The sequence below is a fragment of the Ascaphus truei genome, chromosome 5 (genome assembly GCF_040206685.1).
Source record: "Ascaphus truei isolate aAscTru1 chromosome 5, aAscTru1.hap1, whole genome shotgun sequence".
Classification (NCBI taxonomy): Eukaryota; Metazoa; Chordata; class Amphibia; order Anura; family Ascaphidae; genus Ascaphus; species Ascaphus truei.
Genome location: NC_134487.1, coordinates 224,209,098 through 224,235,787, shown reverse-complemented (window position 1 = coordinate 224,235,787; position 26,690 = coordinate 224,209,098). Strand labels below are relative to the sequence as shown.

At 42.8% G+C, this 26,690-nt stretch overlaps 1 protein-coding gene across 1 annotated transcript in view; it reads left to right on the top strand.

The window, feature by feature from the left end:
- LOC142495763 (RUN and FYVE domain-containing protein 1-like) overlaps positions 1-26,690 on the top strand; it is a 597,647-nt gene that overhangs the window by 111,301 nt on the left and 459,656 nt on the right. Inside the window, 1 exon segment of the mRNA XM_075601692.1 lies at positions 1,359-1,424. Coding sequence (XP_075457807.1) covers positions 1,359-1,424 — 66 coding nt within the window.

The window sequence follows — 26,690 nt, the reverse complement described above, 5'->3', positions numbered from 1 at the left end:
ACTACTCCTTCTCTGAAATCGGGCCAAAACCTCTGCAATCTCCATAGGGTTGTATGGAGCTCCAATGGCGACCTATGGGACGGGCTGCAAATGGAGACTGAAAAGGCGGGAAGGGGAACAAAGGTCCATAAATATGTAAACACAATTAACCCTTCCCCTCCCGACCTGATCCCAGTGTATGTGTTAGGTGCATACCCTGCCGAGAAAGAAATACACATGAAATGGGGGACATACATTTTGGTGCTGAGGCAGGGGCATAACAACAGCAATTAATATTATTACAGTTAACCCCTCGCCTCCCATACAAGGCAAGGGGTGGCCAGCTGGGGTGTAACCCCTTTAATACCGTTCCAGGCCACCTCCCCCGCTGCACCCATCATATTATTCTCATGTGATATTTGCAAAACTGCAAGAACACTACATGTAAAACATAATTTTTCATAAAATACAAGGCCTCTGTAGATGGAAGTGAAGTACAGGCATACCCCGGTTTAAGGACACTCACTTTAAGTACACTCGCGAGTAAGTACATATCGCTCAATAGCAAAACGGCAGCTCACGCATGCGCCTGTCAGCACGTCCTGAACAGCAATACTGGCTCCCTACCTGTACCGAAGCTGTGCGCAAGCGGGGAGACTATAGAGCCTGTTACAAATGCGTTATTTACATCAGTTATGCCCGTATATGACGATTTCAGTACAGTACATGCATCGATAAATGGGAAAAAGGTAGTGCTTCACTTTAAGTACATTTTCACTTTACATGCATGCTCCGGTCCCATTGCGTACGTTAATGCGGGGTATGCCTGTACACACTTTTCAATCTGAGCACGTTTGATATTCCAAGGGTTTACTGAAAACTAAAGGCAGGCTATTCACATTATTCTATAAATTAACCTAATTCACAAACAGCCTTACCAAAAAAAAATATATATCATAAATGTATGTCTGTGCTTTACTAATCACTCCTTGTAAACATTTGGTCTCTTAAAAATGTGTGAATATGCTTGTTTGCATATTTTATCATGATTTGCTCGTTTGTAAGTTTTTTTTCCGCAATAGCTATATTTAAAAGAAACATTTTTTACTCCTCTCATAACTGAAAAATACCTTTTTATTGTGCTATTTTACTTTAAGAAAAATTATATATATATTTTTGTAATGCACATTTTAGGCAAAAAAAAAATCTCACAAGACTTCAAATTTGGCAAATTCTGCTGTATAAATTTCAAAGCTTAAAATAAGACATTAGATTTCCATTTTTACACTGCTACACATATTATAATAGTGTGATAAATGAAAATAATTATATATGTAGATCTATTTTTAATTGACTTTATTGATTTCTTTTTACCATAGAGCTGATGAAATTGCTGCTATTCTTGATCAAAAGCATTATGTTGAAGAGCTTAACAGGCATTTAAGGTACAGTATGGATATTTTGTCCTTGTTGTTTTACATCTCACATGTAAAACTTTTCATATGTTTTTCCAAGTCTCATATATATTTTTGAAGCAATAACTCAGTGGTAATGTCTCCAGGGCCGCCGAAAAGGGGGTAAAGAAGGTAGAGGTGTCCCTGGCCCGGGGGTCGACGGCGCAACTTATGCCCGACCGTTTTGCGTATGGCTTTGTGAAGTCTGAATTTTGTGGGGTGGTAGGTATGACCCGCGAGGGAAAACGTACCCACAACTTCCTCACCACGGTGATTTTAAATGGTAAACCAGTCTCCGCCCTGGTAGACTCAGGGAGTAATATTAACTTGGTATCAGGGAAGTTGGGGTATTATGTGTGCATGGGTGTACGCTTCCGTACACCTCGACTCTGATAAAAGTGAAACTCGAGGGGCAAGTCATCCAAACTACGGCAGCAATTGTACCAAAGTTACCCCATTCCCTAGTGTTAGGCTGTAATTTCCATGGTTTTGACACCCTGTTCAGAGGACAGCTCACCTTAAACAATCCTACTCCGGATGAGCTTTTTCCATTTACAGACTCCGATTTAGTCTCCGAGGTGTCTAAAACTCCTTAGTCGAAACGAGAACGTAGGAAGGGAAAAAAAAGAGGTACGCCCCCACCCCAGTTAGCACTTGTTACTACTCCTAACGGAGGGAGACCAGAGGGAGAGGAGTTGTCCGAGACAGGGCCTGTTGATGCTCAGGTGTCCGAGTCACCCGTGGAGGTAACCGGCCAAACTCCAGATGAGGAAGGTTTTGGAAGTCTAGAACTTTCCCTGACTAACTTTGGTAGGGAGCAGGCTAATGATCCCCAGTTGAAAAATGGGTTTAGCCAGGCAGTAGAAGTTAATAGGGTCCCGGTAGAAGGGACAACCAAGGAATCCTATCCCTGTTTTTGTATTAAAAATGATTTGTTATACCATGTGAGCCAAGAGGAGGGCCAAGAAATAGAAAAATTGCTAGTACCCAGTTCATTAGTAAGGAAGGTCCTGGAGCTAGCACACTCCCACTTATTGGGGGGTCATCTGGGAGTAGAGAAGACACAGCAAAGAATCCTAAAAAGATTTTACTGACCAGGGATATCTAATGCAGTAAAGAGATTCTGTGCCTCTTATCCCGAGTGTCAATTGACAGCCCCCCGACCAAGTTTGAGGGCCCCATTGATCCCTATGCCTATTATTGAGATCCCATTTGAGAGGATCGCCATGGATATAGTGGGTCCCTTGGAGAAATCTGCCAAGGGTCATCAATACATCCTAGTGATCCTAGACTATGCCACTCGCTATCCAGAGGTGCTGCCTTTACGTAATACTTCCTCCAAAGCTATAGCTAAGGAATTGTTACAGGTATTCTCCCGACTCGGGATACCGAAGGAAATTTTGACAGATCAGGGTACCCCGTTTACATATAAGCTTATGCGAGACTTATGTGTAGAGCTAAAAATACAGTCCCTAAGAACCTCTGTTTACCATCCGCAAACGGACGGACTGGTAGAACGATTCATTAAAACTCTGAAGATGATGTTGAGAAAGGTAGTGGCTAGTGATGGGAAGAACTGGGACACCTTGTTGCCTTATCTCTTGTTTGCTATCCGAGAGGTGCCACAGGCCTCTTCAGGGTTTTCCCCATTTGAACTCCTGTATGGGAGACGCCCAAGAGGGATTCTGGATAGTCTCAAAGAAGAGTGGGAGCAACAAATTGTTCCAGGGAAAAATGTCGTCCAATTTGTGGAAGATTTAAAAGAACGCATTGCGCATATTACCCCCATTGTCAGACAACATTTAGAAGAGGCACAGAGGGCCCCACAGAACCTTTACAACAGACAGGCTACGGTTCGCAACTTCCGATCAGGGGACCGAGTAATGGTGCTTGTTCCCACGGCCGAAAGCAAGCTGTTATCACATTGGCAAGGGCCGTATGAGGTTCTAGAACAGGTTGGCCCGGTGAATTATAAAATCCGACAGCCAGATCGGAGGAAGGTAGAGCAAATCTATCACATAAATCTATTAAAATCCTGGAAGGCTAGAGAGGTATGTCTGATGGTAGTAGCTAATAAATCCAGGAAAGAGGAGGGACAACTTGTTCGAATATCGGCAGAACTCACTCCTGAACAATATAGAGAAGCTGTAGACTTGGTAAAAAGGAACAGGGATGTATTTTCCAGCGTACCAGGGAAAACTAGGGTGATTTCCCATGATATCGTCACCAAGCCGGGCATAGCCGTTAAGATAAGACCTTATAAAATCCCTGAAGGCAGAAGAGGGGCTATTCAGTCAGAGGTAAAGAAAATGCTAGAGTTAGGCGTAATTAAGGAGTCCCATAGTCAATGGTCCAGCCCTATTGTCTTGTCTAAGCCAGATGGGTCAATACGGTTCTGTAATGACTTTAGAAAAGTAAATGAAGTCTCGAAGTTTGATGCCTATCCTATGCTGCGGGTAGACTAGTTAATTGAGAGGTTTGCGAGGGCCCGTTTTCTAACCACTTTAGATCTTACAAAGGGTTATTGGCAAATCCCCTTAACAAGTTCAGCAAAAGAGAAAACAGCCTTCTCCACACCCGATGGTCTTTTCCAGTATACTGTCTTACCCTTTGGCCTTCATGGGGCACCTGCAACCTACCAAAGGTTGATGAATAAGTTGTTACACCCACACTCGAACTACGCCTCAGCGTACTTAGACGATGTGGTAATTCATAGTCCAGATTGGGACTCACATCTGCAAAAGGTTGAGGCAGTGTTGAGAACCTTTCGGGAGGCGAGTCTTACAGCCAACCCAGTTAAATGTTCAGTCGGCCTAGCAGAAGCAAAATATCTTGGCTATGTTGTAGGAAGGGGGACAGTAAAACCTCAGCTCAATAAAGTTGAAGCCATTGAGAGTTGGTCCCGTCCCAATTAAAAAAAAAAAACAGGTTAGGACATTTCTAGGGATTGTAGGTTACTACAGGCGATTTATACCCCATTTTGCAACCCGGGCTGCACAGCTTTCAGATTTAGTAAAGGCAAAGGCACCTGATGTTGTAAAATGGAACAGTGATGCGGAGTCTACATTTTTAGACCTACGTACAGCGCTCTGTAGTCACCCAGTCTTGGTAGCCCCGGATTTTACGAAGGAGTTTTTTCTGCAAACGGACGCCTCCGAAGTATGTCTCGGAGCAGTACTGTCCCAGTTTGTAGGAGTAGAGGAACACCCGGTCCTCTATTTAAGACGCAAATTGTGTCCCCGCGAACAAAGATATGCCACAGTAGAAAAAGAGTGTTTGGCCGTCAAGTGGGCAACAGACACATTAAAGTATTACCTTTTAGGCAGGTCTTTTACGCTCATTTCAGATGACGCACCCCTACAGTGGATGCATAGAAATAAGGAAAAGAACTCATGAGTTACCCGTTGGTTTCTGTCGTTGCAACCTTTCAACTTCACGGTCCAACATCGGCCAGGCATACTGCACGGTAATGCTGATGCACTCTCTAGGGTGCACAGTCTCGGTGCACGGGCCGCTCCACTCGGTAAAGTTACGCTGGGAAGGGGGATATGTGTCAGGGTCATTGACTCTGTGTATGTTAGTAGGAGATGGCAGTATGCATGCTTTCCAGTAGACGAGGGGTTAACCCAGCTTATTAAGCAGTCCACAGGTGGTTCAAATTAAGCTAGTTCACCTGCTTTAAAACAGGAAGAGGAAATGCCTCTGGGGCGGCAGTCTCTCTCTGAGGAACAGAGAGAAGACAGAGGAGTGTTGACAGACACAAGCTGCTCAGATTGACCCTGTCCCAAGGGTGGAATAAAGCTCCCAGGTAAGGAGCCAACGGGTATTGTTGAACATTGTTGGGCTGGACTAGGTTAGCTAGCCAGCCAGGTAGATAGCCTGCACTTTTGTTTAGTCAGTGCCCCGACCGGGGTTAGGTTTTTGTTTACGTATTTAATTTAAAGGGACAGAGTACCCATTGTTTTAGTTACCCTTTTTGGACAAATAAATCCACCAGCACTATTTCACCAGAAAAGTCGTGTTGTCTCCTCACTTACCACGGCCATCCTGCCACAATATGTATTGGGGGAGTGGGGTTAAATGTATTTTGTGGGCGGGATTGATTGAGTGAGGGCGTTGGTGAGTGAGGAAAAGTGGGAGTAAGAGTGAGACGTAGAGGAGAGAAATACATGCAAGGTGAGAGATGAAGAGGGAATGAGACGGAGGGGAGAGAAATACATGGGAAGAGGGTGGGAAATAGAGGGGACTCGTGAGGTGTGAAATGGGGGGGGGGGGAATGCTCGCAATGCCGCCGGGGTAGGTGGGGGCGTAACTCTAGTCCTTGGCCTTTCTTTGAACCCGGTTTGAATCCCAGTGTTCGTTCTTTTCACCTTGGGCAGGTCACTTTATCTCTCTGTGCTTCAGGCTCAAACATTTAGATTGTAAGCCCTGCAGGGCAGGGACTCCTTGTGTCTACAAAATTCTATGTACATCTATGTCATTAATTCCATCCATGCTAGAACATTCAGAAGGGATCACACAGAGACCACAGTCTTTTCCTTTTCAAGTCTACCTGTAGAGTTCTATATTGCAACAATATTTATATTTGTTTTAAATACTATCCGTGGGACAATTTAGGTTTAGTTAGTACAGCGGTAACAATATCATTTTTACCAAACAGTGGATAGAAAGCATTGCAGTATGGCTTAAGCCAGGGGTGTGCAAACTGAGAGGGGCGACCCCCAAAGGGGTCATTCTCAAATTTGTTCATTCCTTAATCATTGCTAGAATTCTTGTGACACGGGTTTTTTGAGGAGAGGTTTAAAAATCACTGATTCTAATTGTTTATAAAAAGACTGTAAACAGGAACTTAAATACACGTTCGTATTCTCTATAAACTATCACTTAAAACTACCATGCTACAAGGCAGTTTGGATTTGTCTAAAATGATGCTTGTTTTGATATATTTTATTGCAATGAGACCAAATGTTCTCATTTGAAAATGTGTGAAAATCTGACTGGGTATACTTTGTTTTGACTCATAACCCTGATTCCTTTAGTGGTATACAGTACCTACATTGTTTGCAATAATCATGGCAGTTGAAATCTCCTACAGTCAATACTTTGCCCAATCCGGCTCTTATCCTCTTGGTGAAACAGTTTACCTTCCCTATTCTCACAAACATTTGGAAGCCCGTAAACCGATCTCTACAATTGGGCTTTTAGCATATTTGCTTATGATGCAAATGTAATCTTGCATACAGTACTGTAGCTTCCACAGTTTCACCAATCCCATTATAAATATCTTCCCTTACAATACATTTTAAATTTGGTTCTACTTACAGTGGTTTGCAGAATTATTCCCCCCATATCAATAATGTCAAATTTTGTTCAATTACAAATAATGTATGGACAGTTTTTAAAACTAACTTTTTTTATTCAAAGCTACAAAGCTGTAATGGTTAAACTGAACACTGTTATATGAGGAGGAGGTAAAATGTCAGCAAAGGTATTAAAAGCTTCCCATTCTTTGCTGAAGAGACGCATCCCCATAACATCATGTTACCACCACCATGCTTGACAGTTGGGATGGTATTGACTGGGTGATGAGTCTGTGTTCACACATCAATCATAAGCCGGTCCTTGCATAAAGCTGGGCTTTGTTGACTGGTGGCAAGAAAGAAGTCATTACTCAAAAAGACTTGAGGAAAGGGTTTTGTGGGTCAGACGAGACAAAAATTTAACTTATTGGTCTAAATTCCAGGCGCTATATCTGGCACAAGTCCAACACTACACATTACCCAGTGAACACCATGCCAACTGTCAAGCATGGTGGTGGCAACACATGTTATGGGAATTAATTCAACAAGGACTGGGAAGCTTGTTTGAATAGAGGGGAGAATGGATGGTGCAAATACAAGCGAATTCTTGAGGAAAACCTGTTAGTCAGTGTACACGGACGTTCACAGAGGTACACAATTGGAGACTTTTATAAGGTGAAATTATAATAAGGCTTTATTGTGCCTTTTCATCAGGAAATCCATCCAAATACAAGGGGGGGGGGGGAACAAAGCTTCTATTCACTTGGGAGTATTTCTAGTGAAACACTATGCAATAATTCACATCTCCCTTAGTCAAGCATTTCTCCCAGCCCCAAACACATAGCATGAAATAAGCAGATATAAGAAGTCTCTTAAGAATGAAAGTCTTATCTGTTTTTTGGAGGGAAAATCTTCTCAGTTCCTGGTTCAGCTCCCTTCTCTCAGGGTGTGTCAGCTTCAGGTTTAGTAGTTTTCCCTGTGTCTTGAAATCAGCTCTGCTGTGTCTTCTGGCAGAGCTCAAGACATGGTCAGCTCCAGAGATCTGTGTTCTCTTGGTCAGTCTCTCCTGGGAGACTCAAGAACCCCTCCTCTGTCTCCAAAGGTCAGCTCACAAGTGAGCTAAGGAGTCACTTCCTGTCTCAACAGACAGGCTTTTGTAAGCAATCTAAATCAGGCAGGTGGTGTTTATTAATTGACTACCAGCAGTTAACCACCACACTGCTAGATTAAAGGCACATTACTTGAACAGGGATTACTCCCCTGTTACATACCTCCCCTGTTTGTGGGAAGCTCAAGCTTGCCACGGCCAAAGCCCATCCTTCCACTCTCATTCTAGATATCTCAGTGACTTGAATGAGATTGGATGGAGGAAGAGAACCCTCAGTCCTGCTGGGATTGGAGCCCTTTCTAAAGTTTATTCGTGTCTCCTCCTGAAGGTGCTTGAGATCAGCACCCCTCAGTCGCTCGAGGAGGACTTTTTCCAAGTATAGTCTTTTTTCTACGTGCGCGGTCATGAGATTTCCCTCGCGTCGGGTGCTTGTCTTTTTGTAGGCAGACTGTATAGCAGCAGTTGCAGAGCGTTTAAAAACAGCCCTTTGAGTTTTCCGCTCTTGAATCTGTCTCTCTGCCCTTTTCCCACTCAATGGGGTTGCTAGGTCAGCCTCTTTGAGATTAAGTTGCAATTCCACACCCACTTCCAGAGAATGTCCCATATTTTCAGCTTCATCAGCTAAGGATTCTTCTGGTTTTAATTCAGTACGTGTACCTTCTTTTGTTGCCTGCTGGGTGGCTGAAGGTTTTGCTAGTGCTTGTTTAGGTGGTTCAAATTTTGCAACCTTGTCTTTCAGATGAGCGGTATTCCCAGCTCTCACTGTACCCTTGTCTTCATGGGTTTTTGAGGCTGTGGGATACTGACGCTTAGTCAGGGTCAATACTTGTCCTTGTAGGACTGTAATCTCATCCGCGAGAGATCCCTGTTTTTTGAGTGCGTCTTGCAAGTCTCTTCTCAGGGAATTTATCTGCATGCTTTGCTTTCTCTGAGATTGCTTCCACATTTTTATTGCATTGTGAAGCACTATGAACTTTTTTGCTTGGGCCACAGTTACTTGTTTCAGTTTCTTGACCTTCTTGTGCTACCTTTTGTGCCGCGTCACCTGGGTTCTAAGCTTGGCTTTTAGCGTTTCCTTGGTGATGCTCAGGGTAGCATTCAGTTTCTCATGCTGCTTTGCGGGGACATACTGGGTCATCAGACGTTCCTGCAGCACTTGAATTTCTTTAACAGCCTGCAGATTGTCATCCTGCAGAGTTCGCTGCTTCTCCTCTGCCTTCTCGAGGTGCGTACGCAGACCTTGCAGTTGGTTCTGCAGTCGGTGCTCTGCTTCAAACTTCTCATCTTCCAAAAGTCTATTTATTTCTTTAAGCTCGTGCAGCTTTTCATTTTTTTCCTTGACGTCGTTTGTCAAATTAAAAAAATTTTCTTTGAGTTTTACGTTTTTTCTTTGTAATCTTAAATGTTCTCCTTTTTCAGTCTCTGTACTATTCAGGGCCTCTTTGCAGTCCTCCTTCCATTTACGCACATCTGCTTTGAGACTGACAGTCTCCTGGTGTGAGACATCCTTCTCTAGGTTGAGGGTCTGAAGCTCCTTCTGGCAGACTTGGAGATTTGTATTAAGATTGGCAATCGTTTCTTTAGAAATGTCCAGCTCCTCAGTGAGACTGTGTAGTTCCTTTCTGGAAACTTCCAGGTCTGTGCGGCAGCTGTTGGTCTCATGATGTGAGGCACCCAGTGCTCTGCGGAGTGTCTGAACCTCTTTCTGAGATACATCCACCTCTATCCGGACACTGTTGACCTCCTGTTGTGAGGCATTCAGCTCTATGCGAAGAGTGTGAACCTCTTGCTGGAAGACTGTCATCTGCTTCAGTGCCTCCTCATACTTCCGCTTTAGCGTAGTATCCATTTTATCAGATTGGCTCTGCTTTTCATCCATGGAGGAAATAGTAGCATTTGCAGTATCTAGCTCAGTCTTGAGATCGTCCAATTCTGTCCTGGCTAAAGAGTAAATTGTGAGCACATCTTTTTGTAGCTTCACGTTATTTTTCTGTAGCTCTGTGTAACCGTCTTCCTTTTGTTTCAATTGTTCATGGAGCATATCACAGTCATGCCTGGCATTTTTCAGGGCACCTTCAGGGTTGGTCAAGGGATCGTCACTCACTGGTTCCGGCTCCACTTCCCTGGGATGGTTGGTTGAGGTTTCCTCACTGTTGGCACCGGACAGACACTTCTTTGGGGTGCACGACTTCTGCCTTGGGCCCTCTGGATATTCGGTTACCCGCGGGACAAATTCTCAATTTTCTCTAGGCTGCAGGGCAACTCGGTCCCCCTTTTCCTCCACAGGATCTGCGGACGTGTCTGTTCCTTCCACGGTAAGTGAAGAACCGCTTTTCTTTTTCCGCCTTTTTGATTTGGATGACACCGTCCCTTCAGGGATATTGGGGTCTCCATCTTCATTTGAAATTTTAGCAGCGTCACTGGATCCACCCGGCTTTTCTCGCAACTGTAATAGCTGACGGAAATATTCGGTGATCCACTGCTCCCGCTCTGTCTCCTGCTGATCATATTCGTCATCAAAGGGAGCGGTCTTTTCTGTTCGTGCCGAGTTCAGACACCCCCACCCTTCTTGGGGTGTTTTGTGGGTGTGACTCGGTTCGGGCTCCCCGTAAGAGATGTCTTCCTCTTTATTGGACTGGAAGGGCCACTCTTCCGTGGGGTAGGGTTAATTACAGGAACTATTTCTGTCATGTTGGATGTAGCATTGGGCTTCTCTGTCGTCTGTTGTATACATATGCCACGCTCAATAGCACTCCATTTTGACACATATACATATATATATATTTTGTGGGGGCTCAGGGGTTTCCAAAAAGAGCTTGCTGGGGTTCTGTGTTTTGTTAACCCATTCTCAGCTGTTCCAGCTGGTGGAGGTTGGTGGCTCCTCCTTCCCAGGTTTTAAGCCCGCCCCTCCCCACTTCCCTAGTTTGCAAGTTCCTCATTCTGCTGGATATAGACCCACTGTGGTCTTTCTCCCTCCTAATAGAGGTAAATGAGAATTTTAATCCTAATAGAGGTATATTAGTATTTTATCTGGTAGTGTTAGGACTTGCGAACAGGTGTCTGCCTTGACGTGGCTCGCAAGCTTACAACGCTTTGGCCAAAGGGTTAAACTAAATGACCCTATTTCAAGAGAATATATAAGTATTTTACTGTGTATTTCTGTCATGTTGGATGTAGCATTGGGCTTCTCTGTCGTCTGTTAATTACAGGAATGCTGCATCTTGTCCTCCATTTTTAGGCTATCATGTGTAATTTTCTTCTTGACCTTAGGAGGCGCTATTGCAGCTGTTGCCACTGTATTTGCTAGAAACCCCAATTGTGGTAGTCCTACAGATGGGCATATTTTGCTTGTAGAGGTCGTAGCTCTCACAGGCATCTCTGTAGACTTTTCTTTCTTGGGTAAATTTTTTTTTTTTCAATATCAGCAGTACTGTGCATGCATTTTCTCTTATCGGGTATACAAGATGTGCAGTTGCTAGGTAAAAAAGTCTATTTGCTTTACAACATTTACTTGCTAGGTGTAATCTCTCATTAGGTATGCTGAATGTGTAGTTGCTAGGAAAAAACTTCTGTTTACTTTACATCATTTACTTGCTAGATGCAATCTCTCCGCTTCAGCAATAGAATTTGGTTTTCTGCCTGAGTTCAGTAATTTTCAGTCTCGTCTTTGGGTATTGCTCCCAAGATATATATAGGCAGACTTTTTTTACTTGCAGAAAAAAAAACATTCTTTGCAGTGGACTATTTCTTTCATTCCCGGCAGGGTGACTCAACACTCAGCAATTGGCTTTTGAAATACCTTTTACACAGTTCAGTAATCCCTTTTTCCCCTATAGGGCAATTTTACACTCCGCATTTGTTTGCTAAAAATTCCCCTGCTTCAGCACAGTCTTGTATCAATTTTCACACTTTTCTGCATATACTCCATTCACAGCTGGTAGCCCTATGCGGTGTGGCAACCTTTATTTGCAAAATCAGTACCACTCGTGGGTCACCATCTGTATTCACTGCTTCAGCGAAACTTTTTGAAAACAACAAACACCTATCCCTTTTTAAGGGCTGACTCACTTCTTGAACCCTGACTATGGCTGGAAGGCAAAACCCCTATTTCAATGACCATATTACACTTTGTGATAGGCAAATAAGTTTAAGCTGTTTCAGCAGTCTCTCTCCTCTTGGGATTGGGGCAAAGAGTCCATCTGTGGTTTTGTAAGTTTCAGTGGTGTATATCCCTTTAACTCTGATCTCTGCTGCATGAGGTTTTTTTTTTTTTTTAAGTTGCTCAAACTTGTTTGTAGGCAAAAAGCATAATTTTTTTCCCCACATAATCTCTGGTCCTTTTTAACTTCAAAGACACCTCTCATCTCACTTCTGACAGAATTTGTAGATGGACGTTCACAGAGGTACACAATTGGAGACTTTTATAAGGTGAAATTATAATAAGGCTTTATTGTGCCTTTTCCTTTTCATCAGGAAATCCATCCAAACACAGGGGGGGGAAACAAAGCTTCTATTCACTTGGGAGTATTTCTAGTGAAACACTATGCAATAATTCACATCTCCCTTAGTCAAGCATTTCTCCCAGCCCCAAACACATAGCATGAAATAAGCAGATATAAGAAGTCTCTTAAGAATGAAAGTCTTATCTGTTTCTTGGTGGGAAAATCTTCTCAGTTCCTGGTACAGCTCCCTTCTCTCAGGGTGTGTCAGCTTCAGGTTTAGTAGTTTTCCCTGTGTCTTGAAATCAGCTCTGCTGTGTCTTCTGGCAGAGCGCAAGACATGGTCAGCTCCAGAGATCTGTGTTCTCTTGGTCAGTCTCTCCTGGGAGACTCAAGAACCTCTCCTCTGTCTCCAAAGGTCAGCTCACAAGTGAGCTAAGGAGTCACTTCCTGTCTCAACAGACAGGCTTTTGTAAGCAATCTAAATCAGGCAGGTGGTGTTTATTAATTGACTACCAGCAGTTAACCACCACACTGCTAGATTAAAGGCACATTACTTGAACAGGGATTACTCCCCTGTTACAGTCAGCCAAGACCCTGAAACTGGGAAGGTAATTCATATTTCAAAAGGACAATGACCGATGCACAAAGCCAAAGTCACACTGGAGTGGTTGAACAAGAAGAAGAGAATTCAGGTTCTTGAGTGTCCCAGTCAAAGTCCTGAGTTGAATCCAATTAAATATTTATGGAGAGATTTGAAGATTGCAGTCCATCGACGATCCCCAACAAACTTATCAGAACTGGATCAATTTTCCCTTGAAAAATGGGTAAAGATGTGACTCTGCTACTGTGCAAAGCTTGTAGAGACCTATCCAAAAAGACTCATAGTAGTAATTGCTTTAAAAGATACATCTACCGAGTACTGACTTGCGGCTGGATACTTATTGTCACGATGGACACCAACTTTATCAACACATTTATATTTCTGGGTACTTGATTGTGTCACACGATCCAGGGGGAGCATAGGGAAAAAAACATATAATAACGCTGTAAGTGCAGATATATAAACAGTGCTGGGAATAACCCTATAAAGCTTGGCTCCTGTGTTATTCCTACTCACAAGAAGATAGTAGTTTTCAGGCAATTGAGATCAATAGACTGATGAGTGTGTGTCACTGGCTTCCGTACCTGACGGGATGTACCTCAGCGAGAGAGGGAGAAGAACACACATAGTACAGATCTGTCGATAATGACCCTTTATCAAAAAACTAGTAAAATGCACACTTACAGTGTATCAGAGTAAAAACAGCATTTGCAGCTATAAAAGCTAAATGACGCGTCTTGGACGAAGATAGACACCGTCTCTCACCACAACACCTCCGTCTGGAGCTCCGATTCGATCACCACCTCCGTTTGCGGGCGGCGCTGCCTCACTTCCGGTCGCGGAACAATGTCGTCACTTCCGGTCGCGGCGTTACAGCGGATCATTGGTGTATGCGTGGAGTGCCCAGGAGTCCTCTTCCCCAGCTACGTCACGTTGTAGGTGGTACAACTCTACGCGTTTCGCCTGTGCATTGGATCGGCTTCCTCAGGATTGAACAGAACATGTTGCAAAATAAATTGTGATTTATTTCCTTGATAGACAAACACACAACATCTGCAGAATACACTTATAACACCACTTACTGGGATAAGGGAACAAACTAAATTGTCCTTGGAACGAAATAAATTGTTCTTTGCTTGCAAGGGCAAGAAATGCAGCCTTGGTTTAAAGGTTCTATGGCCAGATCACAAGTTGCTGATCTGATATCTCAGCCACCTCAAAGTATTTCGTGGAACTTCGTTAGAATTCGTTCCAGAGTCACCAGGGCTAACGAATGCCAAAGTTTGGGGCAAATCCTTGGTTACGTTGTTATTAACCCCTTCACTCCTGGATCAGTTGCTGCTGTGCTGGAACAAAGCCTTGCATCTTTACATCATGGATCAAAATTCAGGAATCACACTGGAGATACCTGGGGAGCCACAGTTATAGACTGCCCAAAGCTATCTTTAACATGTGGATCCAATCCCCCTCGTGGGAACCATTAACCCACCAATAGCCAGTTTACCCACAGTTCATAAGACCGGTCAAAAGGGCTGTCCGGTGGGCAGGGCGCATGGGTCAGGTTGACGCCCATGCCACTTAGCATACCTGGGCTACACCCATAACTTGGTGCCGCTGAGTCTGATTTCTGACCCAGAGGTGTCACTAGCCTGACATCTGATGTGCATCAGTATGCCAGTTTTGTATACATTATGGGTCTCTGGGTCTTTTCATAACTGACACTCTTTTTGACAGGGAGATACTAAATCAGCGAGACCCCTTTGAGACTCCGTCATAAAAATACCCCCAGCTCATTCACCCATATCCCAGCTGGATGTCCAAGTAATTACTGCTTGGACTTACAAAAAATACCTCCTGCCTTACATTTACAATCTGCAGTTTATACACACTTTATTAAAATACTAGGTTCTGTTCGTATCATAACTGTAAAAATGATATGTACGTGCATGTAGTGATTCACTGTATTTGCACCTCAAAAATCAGGTTTCTGGGTGCTTTCGTTCTAGAATTAGTATTTCTCATTGAAATGCCAGCTGCTAGACTGTCATCATGTGTCGGTTAGAGGGTATGGCAAGCAATGCATCTTGTCTTTTAACCTTGCAGCAGGGAATGGCCTGAAAATGGGGGATAAAAATGGCTGGGACAGGGCAAACACAGTAATGCATAGCAAATCAGTTTAAGCCCTTCCTTCCCACGTCACACTTATGCAACCAGTAAATTTCATTTTGTACATTTCCTTTCCTGATATTTAACCTCATCATATAACAATGTTCAGTTTAACCACTACAGCTTTGTAGCTTTGAATATATATATATATATATATATATATATATATATATATAAAAAAAAGTTAGCTTGAAAAATTGTGCATACATAATTTGTAATTCAACAATATGTGGCAATATTGGTAGGGAGTGAATACTTCTGCAAACCAATCACAGCACCTGTTTGCATAACATTTCTAAAAAAAAAAATCTAACTAAAGCATGATCTAGACAGAGACTTTCATCGCCTGATAGCTATTTCGCAATGCTTGTGTGCTTCATCTGGAGCACGTAAAAAAAGTTAATTGCTACAAATATTAAAAAGAATTTGCTAAGATTTACTAGATTTGTGTGTTGTATGTATGTATGTATGTATAGCTTTATTTTTATAGCGCCATTAATGTACATAGCGCTTCACAGCAGTAATACACGTGACATTATCATATAAATAACAAATACAAATAATGGGAAGAAGTGCTTCCTACATAAGTGACATTTAGGAAAAGGAGTCCCTACCCCGAAGAGCTTGCAAACAATGTTTTTGAGCAAACCATGTAGGTTGTAAACTTCAGCTCCCGTTTAGTAGGTTCTACAAAAGGCAGAAAAGCCCAATGCTACATCCAATGTGACAAAAATACACAGTGAAATACTTATATATTCTCTTGAATAAGGGTAATTTAGTTAAACCCTTTGGCCAAAGCGTTATAAGCCTGCACACCCCAAAATGTGTGTCTTTTGTTGTGTATATTTGGCCACGCTCGATAGCACTTTTTTTGACACACACACACACACACACCTCACACACACACATACACATGTGTTTTATTACAATATATTATTGTGTGTATATATATATAGCGTGGTGGGTTTTGGGGTTCTGAACTTGATGGGATTGTGTTTATTAATTTGATTTTCAACTGGTATCAGTTGTTTGGTGGTTAGTGTCCCCTCCTCTACTTTTTAAGTAGCAAGTCTTTTTTCATGTTCTTGTGCAGTACAGGTCCATTGTGGCCATTCTACATCCAGAAGAGGTAAATGAGAATTTGCATAGGTAGTGTTAGGACCTGCTTACTCGTCATGCCTTGATGGGGCTTGTAGGCTTATAACACCTTGGCCAAAGGGTTAAACTAAATGAGCTTTATTCAAGAGAGTAAGCTTTGTGGAAGCTTGAATATTAACTCTCTTTATTTTAGTTCCCTATTTGCCTGCTTTTTCAACAGTATCCTTCCCTTTCCTTAGCGCACACACCTATTTTTTTACTACTTTCTTTCTGCATCTGTCCTCACCCTTGAACCAAGCTTACTTCTTTCTAATCTGGGAAAAAAGAGTGGTGCAATTAGCGCTAAAAGCTAAACAATATATGTGTAGTGCAAACTGGTGAAAAACACTTAGAAAAATCCAGCACTTACTAGGCAAGGCTGCCAGGAATAAATTGACCAAAAACACAGTAAAAAAATACAACAAAAAAAACAATACAAACCGGCGCCTAAAATGTCCAAAATCAGTCTGATAAAGTCCAAATGAAGAGAACTCCAAATCTGTGCTTTAACTTCTGTATTTCCAATGTTGGATGAATCCAGAGCCAATTGACTCATGATATATGAAATAAAGAGGAAGAAATAATAGTGCAATACTGTTGATCAAACAAACAAGTAGCACAAACACAGGACAAACAACAACTAGAACAATAGACAATGAAAGCAAGGCTGAAAAAGAAGAGCTAATTTATTACAATAAAAGCTATAAATACAAATAAGAACAATAAGCAGGCAACTGGTCCAGTCTGTTTAAAACTGGAATCCTACTGACAAGATTCTGTGAGAAAAATCACAGTGTACTGCAGTCTTAGGACTGTTCCAATCCAACATTGGAAATACATTGGAAATACAGAAGTTAAAGCACAGCTTTGGAGTTCTCTTCATTTGGACTTTATCAGACTGATTTTGGACATTTTAGGCGCCGGCTTGTATTGTTTTCTTCTTTCTAATCTGCCATCTTCTTCCATCCTTCTGTCTCTCCTCTCTTCTAACTGCAGACTCTTATTTCACTATAAGCTCTTTTCTAGCTACAGTAACGCACCACTTTCCCTTACTATCACCTGTGCAGGTTTATTTTCTCTGGCAACTTCCTTTTGTCTCATGTCACTGTGTGTTAAGGAAATAGTTGCACTGCCAGAGCCCCCTCTCACACCCTCTTTGTTGGGTCTCTGTAAAGGACAGTGTGAGGTGAGGGATTTCCGATGCCTCATAGTAATAATATTTTTAATTTATTTCCCAGGGAAGGAAAGCGGTCAAATCTTTGATAATAGCATGGTTAGATCTGTTTTGGAACGCCTATTACAGCGGTGCGCAAACTGGGGGGGGGCGCCTCATTGGGGGGCGCAAGATTATTTATTGGGGGCGCAGGCTGCATGCGGGGAAACCTGGGGGCGGGCAGAGCTGTGCACGGGTGGCCAAGCTCTGTATGGCTGCTTCTCCGTGGCTTGCTGTGGGGGCGGGGCTTCTCTGTGCTGCTGCTTCTCTGTGCTGTCTGCCTGCAGCAGGGGCGGGGCCTTCCCTGCACACAGACAAGCCCTCCTCTGTTACCCGCCCCAGTTTTCAGCAGCTCACGGCTTAGTACTCCTCCCCCCCCCCCCCCAGGTGAAAGTGTGTGTTTTGTGTTGTGTCTGTGTATGTTGTAATTGAGTATGTGTGCGTGTGGGTGTTGTCTGTGTTGGTTGTGATTGTGTGTTTTCTCTGTGATTGAGTGTGTTGTGTCTGCGTTGTGATTGAGTGTGTGTGTTGTGTTGGTTGTGAGTGTGTGTGTGTGTTGTGTTGGTTGTGATTGTGTGTGCTGTGTGTGTGTTGGTTGTGATTGAGTATGTGTTGTGTGTTGTCTGTTGGTTGTGTCTGTCTCTGTGTGTTGTGATTGAGTGGGTGTTATGATTGTGTTGTGTGTGTGTGTGTTTGTTGTGTCTGTTGGTTGTGATTGAGTGTGTCTTGTCTGTGATTGTGTGTGTGTTGTGATTGTGTGTGTGTTGGTTGTGATTGTATGCTGTGTGTGGGTGTTGTGATTGAGTGTATGTGTTGTGTCTGTGTTGGTTGTGATTGAGTGTTTTGTATGTGTTGTGTCTGTGTATGTTGTGTATGTTTGTTTGTGTGTGTGCTGTGATTGACTGTTGTGTGTGTTGTGATTGTGTGTGCGTGTTGATTGTGTGTGTGTGTTGTGTGTGTGTGTGTTGTGATTGAATGCAGCGGTGCACAAACTGGGGGGGACGCCCCCTTGAGAGGGCGCAAGATTATCTCGGGGGGGGGGGGCACGTGCGGCGAAACCTGGGTGTGCGGCCGGCAGACGCTGTGCGCAGGAGGGCAAGAAGATGTACGCGGGCGGCCAAGAAGATGTGCGCGGGCGGGCAGGCGAAGATGTGTACAGGCGGGCGGACAGGATAGTGCAGGTGGCGACCACGTGATGGTGTGAGTGTGCACGCGTGGGGGGGCATCGGAGGTACGGGGGAGGAACACGCCCCAGTGCTGTGATGTCAAACGCCCCAGCACTGTGATGTCAAACACCCTGCAATAGTGCTGTGTTCCTGCTCTCCTCCGCTGGCAACCTGCTTCACTGCGATCCTCTTCAAGTGAAAGGGTAGGCTGCCACTATATCAATCATACTATGAATGTACAGAAATAATGAAAAAAAAAAGTGAAAACACTTTCCCGCTCGTGCTTGCAAAATTATGCAGGACACCCTGTGTTCATGCTTGGAGAGTTGGTGATGTCACCGCTCTCAGAGACAGGGTGGACGCAGCCTAATTTTGCAAACGTAGCCTCATTTTGCAAGGAGGAGCTGTTGAAATATGTAAGTATTTAGACATATTTGTATTTACATTGTATACCGTTTAATAAAGGTTTTTTTCTCTTCATGTGATTTTGATTACATCAGGCAGGGGGGGCCCCGAGAAATTTCATGGATAAAAAGGGGGGCTCAGCATAAAAAGTTTGCTCATCCCTTGCCTATTAGACTGGTAAGTTATTTACAAAAGGTTATTGAAAACAAAAAAGACTTCTATGGTGCTAGGACCAGTTGAGATCAAACCATAAATGAAATGAGATCAAACCCTTTCTTTCTTGTATCTCCAAGGGTTAATTTCTTGGAAGTCTACTTTGGTTCCAATCAGCTCTGTTACAGATTACTTCACAAGCCTGCAGATGTAGCTAGCAGGAAATATAAATGGAGACAAGAAAAGCCACAATAGTGTATTACCTTTAATAAGTACACTTATAGAACCTTTAGGTGGATGAACCTCAGAGGCCAATGTAATTGACCAGGATAATTTTAACAATGGATGTTTTCATAAAACATTTAAAACACATTATACAACAGTTGTTGCATCCATAAGAATAGGATTGCACCTCCTCCTCAATTTTGATTCAAATTGGAATCCTACTTACTAGATGTCACTAGGACATGCACCTGGTATATTGTAGTCAAGTCATATTGCACCTGGTATATTGTAGTCAAGTAGTCCCCATTCGCTCCGGAAATCGCAGAACCCGCGTTGGTGCCGCCATCCGGCTCAGCTTTGCGTTCTGCTGCCTCCAGATTTTTACACAAGGTTGCATAAAAATCATTGACAGAATGGAGGGGGCGTTTAGGGGAGTATTTAGAGATGAAGGGGGAAGCATCATTGAGGGCTTTGTATGAGAGCGTTTTAATAATTTTTTATTTCTAGAGGATATGAGAAATCGGTATAGGTATTTGCATAGTGGAGCAGCAGATGTAGTGCCAAGAGTGGGGTAGAAGAGTCTGGTAGGAACATGTTTGATGGATTGGAGATGGACAGTCAGGTGAGCGGAATGCCAGCTAGGAGGAATTTGTAGAGTAGAAACACTCATGAAAGGGTAGAGCCCCTTCAAATTTCCTTGTGCTGCAGAGATTCACTCCAGGTATATGAAGTCCATTTAAATCAGCAACATGATAACAGACCATAAGGGGTTAACACATATGATGAACAGCAAATGAGTCTACTGACTCTCCCCTAGTATGGGAGCAGCCTGGTAACATACAGAGGGTTGACCCAGTAGGTTAAGTAACCTGCTAGGGACCCCTCAAATGTATAAATAGTGCACTAAAAGTGGCTGTTCCCCTGGGGTGCTTAAGAATAAGAAATAAACTTACTCAGTTCTTTCATTGGTCTGTTCCAGTTGGCGTGCTCCAGGCTTGTGAGCAATAAAGTAGCAGGATATCCTCTACATAGGAAAGTAATCAGCGGGCACTGCTTGGACAAAAAATGGCAAGAAGGCTGGACTGTGCAAAAAATATAAAAGCCTTTATTGGTTCCCGGCAAATATGGATACAAAAGGGGAGGAGTCCCCCCTCAGCGCTCTGACGTGTTTCGTCCGCACAGGGACTTTGTCAAAGAGTGCTTTCACTCGTGTTGCATTATCCTGATATAGAAATCAAAACAGGAAGTGACGTCACGCTACTCACTCAGTTTTCCCGTCCACATTAATCAGTGGGGAGTGTACTGTATTATGCAAGAGAGCCGATGTCACGCCCGATTGAGACTAATATATGCACCCACAATCTATCACAGAGAAAGGGAACATGTGTAAAAAGTGATGATTAAAGTAAAAAAAGAAGAAAAGAAATAAATGATAGGGCTCTATTGGTAAATATGCTCACCCACATGTATAAACATATGTGTAAGAACACCAAATAGCAATGTTCCTCTATCTGCAACAAATTCATGATGAATCACGACATGTAATGTTTTTATGTTTGAAAATAATGATAATAATGGATAATATTAAAAACAAGTAAATGCTAAAGGGGACAAAAAAATATATGTATATATAGAAAATATATATAAATAAATAACCATAAAAAATGAAAATAATAAAAATCATATATGTGAAAAACGATAATGGTAGTAAACAATATATGCATTATAACAAATGAAAAATGAAATAATATATCTGTGTACATTTAAAATACATGTACACAAACATAAATGATAAATAATACATATATAAATAAATAACACACATATGTCTCTAAATACCTTAAAGGAACCTATACACATGATATGTAAATGAAAGGTAATAATAATCTTATTAATTATGACTACTGGAGTATCCCAATGGGTGATAATCAATCCAAAGGAATCACAAAATATCTGCAAGATGTTGAAACAACCTTTGAAAAATAGCTCTATGCTAAAGCTCTTTATAAAAAAAGCTCTATATAAAAAAGCTCTAGAAAAGTTCTGAAGCGAGTTCTAATTAGAATCTTTCCCAAAAATATTTTTTAAAACAGACTTTAGAAAATAACATTTGAAGAGAACATGCTTTTAAAGATATATGTTAAGAAAATCAGGGATAATAACTAGGAGGACCCTGGAGGACAACATTGCAAAAGAGCAAAGCAATGTTAGAGAATATATTAACGATCAGTCAAGGTATCACCATATTGTGATCATCTGTGGATGAGGAAAGAAATACATATATTCATTGGAGGAAATGTTTTATCTCCCAATCGACATTCATGCCGTGGGGATGTAAACTGTCCAATGAATAAATCCAAAACATTTCTTTTTTTATTGAGAATGCCTTGGCGATCACCTCTTCTGATAGGAGGTGGTACATGTTCAATTCCACTGAATGTGAGTAGATTTAATTTACCACTCTCACATTCAGTGAAATGTCTCGCTACTAGGAGTTTTGTGTCTTTGTTTTTTATAGACCTAATGTGCTCCATGATGCAAGTTTTCAGTGGGCGTATAGTTCTCCCAATGTATTTCTTCCCGCATCCACATATCAACATATATATAACGAATTTCATATCACATGTTATGAAACTCCTCAGCTTGATTTTATCTTTAGGTTTTATAGTACGTATAGTTTTAATAGATTTTGCATACGTGCATATTTTGCAGTGACCGCATTTGTAGAAACCTAATGGTGCCACAAAACCTCTAGTTTTAGTTGAGGGTGAGGCAAATAAACTGGGTGACACAAAATTTGATATTGTTTTTGCTTTTTTAAAACCAAATCTAGGTAAGGTCTGTGTAGACGGACGCTCACAGAGGTACACAATTGGAGACTTTTGTAAGGTGAAATTATAACAAGGCTTTATTGTGCCTTTTCCTTAATATCAGGAAACCATCCAAACACAGGGGGGGAACAAAGCTTCTATTCACTTGGGAGTATTTCTAGTGAATACTATGAAATTAATTCACATCTCCCTTAGATAAGCATGTCTCCCAGCCCCAAACACATAGTATGAAATGAACAGAAATAAAAAGTCTTGTTAATGAAAGTCTTATCTGTTAGCTGCTGTAGAGTAAGCTTCTCTGCTCTCCTGGAACCGCACCCGTGTGTGCACAGAAAATGTCAGCATCCAGGTTTAGAAGTCTTATTTGTCATCTCCAGAGATCTGTGTTCTCTTGGTCAGTCTCTCCTGGGAGACTCAAGAACCTCTCCTCTGTCTCCAAAGTTCAGCTCACAAGTGAGCTAAGGAGTCACTTCCTGTCTCAACAGACAGGCTTTTGTAAGCAATCTAAATCAGGCAGGTGGTGTTTATTAATTGACTACCAGCAGTTAACCACCACACTGCTAGATTAAAGGCACATTACTTGAACAGGGATTACTCCCCTGTTACATACCTCCCCTCTTTGTGGGAAGCTCGGGCTTGCCACGGCCAAAGCCCATCCTTCCACTCTCATTCTAGATATCTCTGTGACTTGAATGAAAGTGGATGGAGGAAGAGAACCCTCAGTCCTGCTGGGATTGGAGCCCTTTCTCCAGTTTATTCGTGTTTCCTCCTGAAGGTGTTTGAGATCAGCACCCCTCAGTCGCTCGAGGAGGACTTTTTCCAAGTATAGTCTTTTTTCTACGTGCGCGATCATGAGATTTCCCTCGCGTCGGGTGCTCGTCTTATTGTAGGCATACTGTATGGCAGCAGTTGCAGAGCGTTTAAAAACAGCCCTTTGAGTTTTCCGCTCTTGAATCTGTCGCTCTGCCCTTTTCCCACTCAATGGGGTTGCTAGTTCAGCCTCTTTGAGATTAAGTTGCAATTCCACACCCACTTCCAGAGAATGTCCCATCTTTTCAGCTTCATCAGCTAAGGATTCTTCTGGTTTTAATTCAGCACGTGTACCTTCTTTTGTTGCCTGCTGGGTGGCTGAAGGTTTTGCTAGTGCTTGTTCAAAAGGTGGTTCAAATTTTGCAACCTTGTCTTTTAGATGAGCGGTATTCCCAGCTCTCACTGTACCCTTGTCTTCATGGGTTTTTGAGGCTGTGGGATACTGACGCTTAGTCAGGGTCAATACTTGTCCTTGTAGGACTGTAATCTCATCCGCGAGAGATCCCTGGTTTTTGAGTGCGTCTTGCAAGTCTCTTCTCAGGGAATTTATCTGCACACTTTGCTTTCTCTGAGTCTGTATCAGTGTCTCCTTCATATTCTGGAGCTCTGTAATTTTTGTCGTCAAGGTTGCCGCTGCGTCTGTTTTCTCCTTGGTGTACTGACTCAAGGGAATGGAACAGTCTCTCTGTCTATCCAGCTCTTGCTCCAGTTTCTGAGCCTTCTCATGCTCCCTCTCATACAGAGGCACCTGGTATTGAAGCTCTGCCTCCAATGATGCTCTGAAGACATGCAGCGTGGCCTTTAGCTCCTCATACTGCTCTGTGGGGACGTACTGGGTATTCAGACGTTCCTGCAGCGCTTGTACCTCTTTAGCAGCCTGCAGTTTTTCTTCCTGTAGCATTTGCTGCTTCTCCTCAGCATACTGGAGGTGTGTACGCAGACCTTGCAGTTGGTTCTGCAGTCGGTGCTCTGCGTCCCTTGAAATGTCCAGCTCCTCAGTGAGACTGTGTAGTTCCTTTCTGGAAACTTCCAGGTCTGTGCGGCAGCTGTTGGTCTCATGATGTGAGGCATCCAGTGCTCTGCGGAGTGTCTGAACCTCTTTCTGAGATACGTCCACCTCTATCCGGACACTGTTGACCTCCTGTTGTGAGGCATTCAGCTCTATGCGAAGAGTGTGAACCTCTTGCTGGAAGACTGTCATCTGCTTCAGTGCCTCCTCATACTTCCGCTTTAGCGTAGCCACCATTTTATCAGATTGGCTCTGCTTTTCATCCATGGCGGAAATAGTTGCATTTGCAGTATCTAGCTCAGTCTTGAGATCATCCAATTCTGTCTTGGCTAAAGAGTAAATTGTGAGCACATCTTCCTGTAGCTTCACGTTATTTTTCTGTAGCTCTGTGTAACCATCTTCCTTTTGTTTCAATTGTTCACGGAGCATATCACAGTCATGCCTGGCATTTTCCAGGGCATCTTCAGGGCTGGTCAAGGGATCGTCACTCACTGGTTCCGGCTCCACTTTCCTGGGATGTTTGGTTAAGGGTTCCTCACTGTTGGCACCGGACAGACACTTCTTTGGGCAACTCGGTCCCCCTTTTTCTCCACAGGATCTGCGGACGTGTCTGTTCCTTCCACGGTAAGTGAAGAACCGCTTTTCTTTTTCCGCCTTTTTGTTTTGGATGACTCCGTTCCATCAGGAATACTGGGGTCTCCTTTATTTGAAATTTTAGCAGCGTCACTGGATCCACCCGGCTTTTCTTGCAACTGTTATAGCTGATGGAAATATTCGGTGATCCACTGCTCCCGCTCTGTCTCCTGCTGATCATATTCGTCATCAAAGGAAGCGGTCTTATCTGTTCGTGCCGAGTTCAGGCACCCCCACCATTCTTGGGGTGTTTTGTGGGTGTGACTCGGTTCGGGTTCCCCGTAAGAGATGTCTTCCTCTTTATTGGACTGGAAGGGCCACTCTTCCGTGGGGTAGGGTTAATTACAGGAACGCTGCATCTTGTCCTCCATTTTTAGGCTATCAGGTGTAATTTTCTTCCTGACCTTAGGAGGCGCTATTGCAGCTGTTGCCACTGTATTTGCTAGAGCCCCCAATTGTGGTAGTCCTACTGGTGGGCATATTTTGCTTGTAGAGGTCGTAGCTCTCACATGCATCTCTGTAGAATTTTTCCTTCTTGGATAAGTTTTACAATATCAGCAGTACTGTGCATGCATTTTCTCTTATCAGGTATACAAGATGTGCAGTTGCTAGGTAAAAAAGTCTATTTGCTTTACACCATTTACTTGCTAGGTGTAATCTCTCATTAGGTATGCTGAATGTGTAGTTTTCTATGTAAAAACTTTTGTTTGCTTTACACCATTTACTTGCTAGGTGCAATCCCTCCGCTTCAGCAACAGAATTTGGTTTTCTGCCTGAGTTCAGTAATTTTCAGTCTCATCTTTGGGTATTATGGCATTCACACTTCACACTTTTGGGTGTCTGTTTTGCTCCCAAGATATATATAGGCAGACTTTTTTACTTGCAGAAAAAAAAACATTCTTTGCAGTGGACTATTTCTTTCATTCCAGGTAGGGTGACTCAACACTCAGCAATTGGCTTTGAAATACCTTTTACACAGTTCAGCAATCCCTTTTTCCCCTATAGGGCAATTTTACACTCAGCATTTGTTTGCTAAAAATTCCCCTGCTTCAGCACAGTCTTGTTTCAATTTTCACACTTTTCTGCATATACTCCAATCACAGCTGGTAGCCCTATGCGATGTGGCAACCTTTATTTGCAAAATCGGTACCATTCGTGGGTCACCATCTGTATTCACTGCTTCAGCTAAACTTTTGAAAACAACAAACACCTATCCCTTTTTAAGGGCTGACTCACTTCTTGAACCCTGACTATGGCTGGAAGGCAAAACCCCTATTTCAATGACCATATTACACTTTGTGATAGGCAAATAAGGTTTAGCTGCTTCAGCAGTCTCTCTCCTCTTGGGATTGGGGAAAAGAGTCCATCTGTGGTTTTGTAAGTTTCAGTGGTGTGTATCCCTTTAACTCTGGTCTCTGCTGCATGAGAGGTTTTTTTTTTTTTTTTTTTAAGTTGCTTAGACTGTTTGTAGGCAAAAAGCATAAAAAAAATTTCACAGAAAAAATCTCCGGTCTTTTCTAACTTCAAAGACGACCTCTCGTCCCACTTCGGACACCATATGTAGACGGACGCTCACAGAGGTACACAATTGGAGACTTTTGTAAGGTGAAATTATAACAAGGCTTTATTGTGCCTTTTCCTTAATATCAGGAAACCATCCAAACACAGGGGGGGGGGAACAAAGCTTCTATTCACTTGGGAGTATTTCTAGTGAATACTATGAAATTAATTCACATCTCCCTTAGATAAGCATGTTTCCCAGCCCCAAACACATAGCATGAAATGAACAGAAATAAAAAGTCTTGTTAATGAAAGTCTTATCTGTTAGCTGCTGTAGAGTAAGCTTCTCTGCTCTCCTGTAACTGCACCCGTGTGTGCACAGAAAATGTCAGCATCCAGGTTTAGAAGTCTTATTTGTCAGCTCCAGAGATCTGTGTTCTCTTGGTCAGTCTCTCGTGGGAGACTCAAGAACCTCTCCTCTGTCTCCAAAGTTCAGCTCACAAGTGAGTCACTTCCTGTCTCAACAGACAGGCTTTTGTAAGCAATCTAAATCAGGCA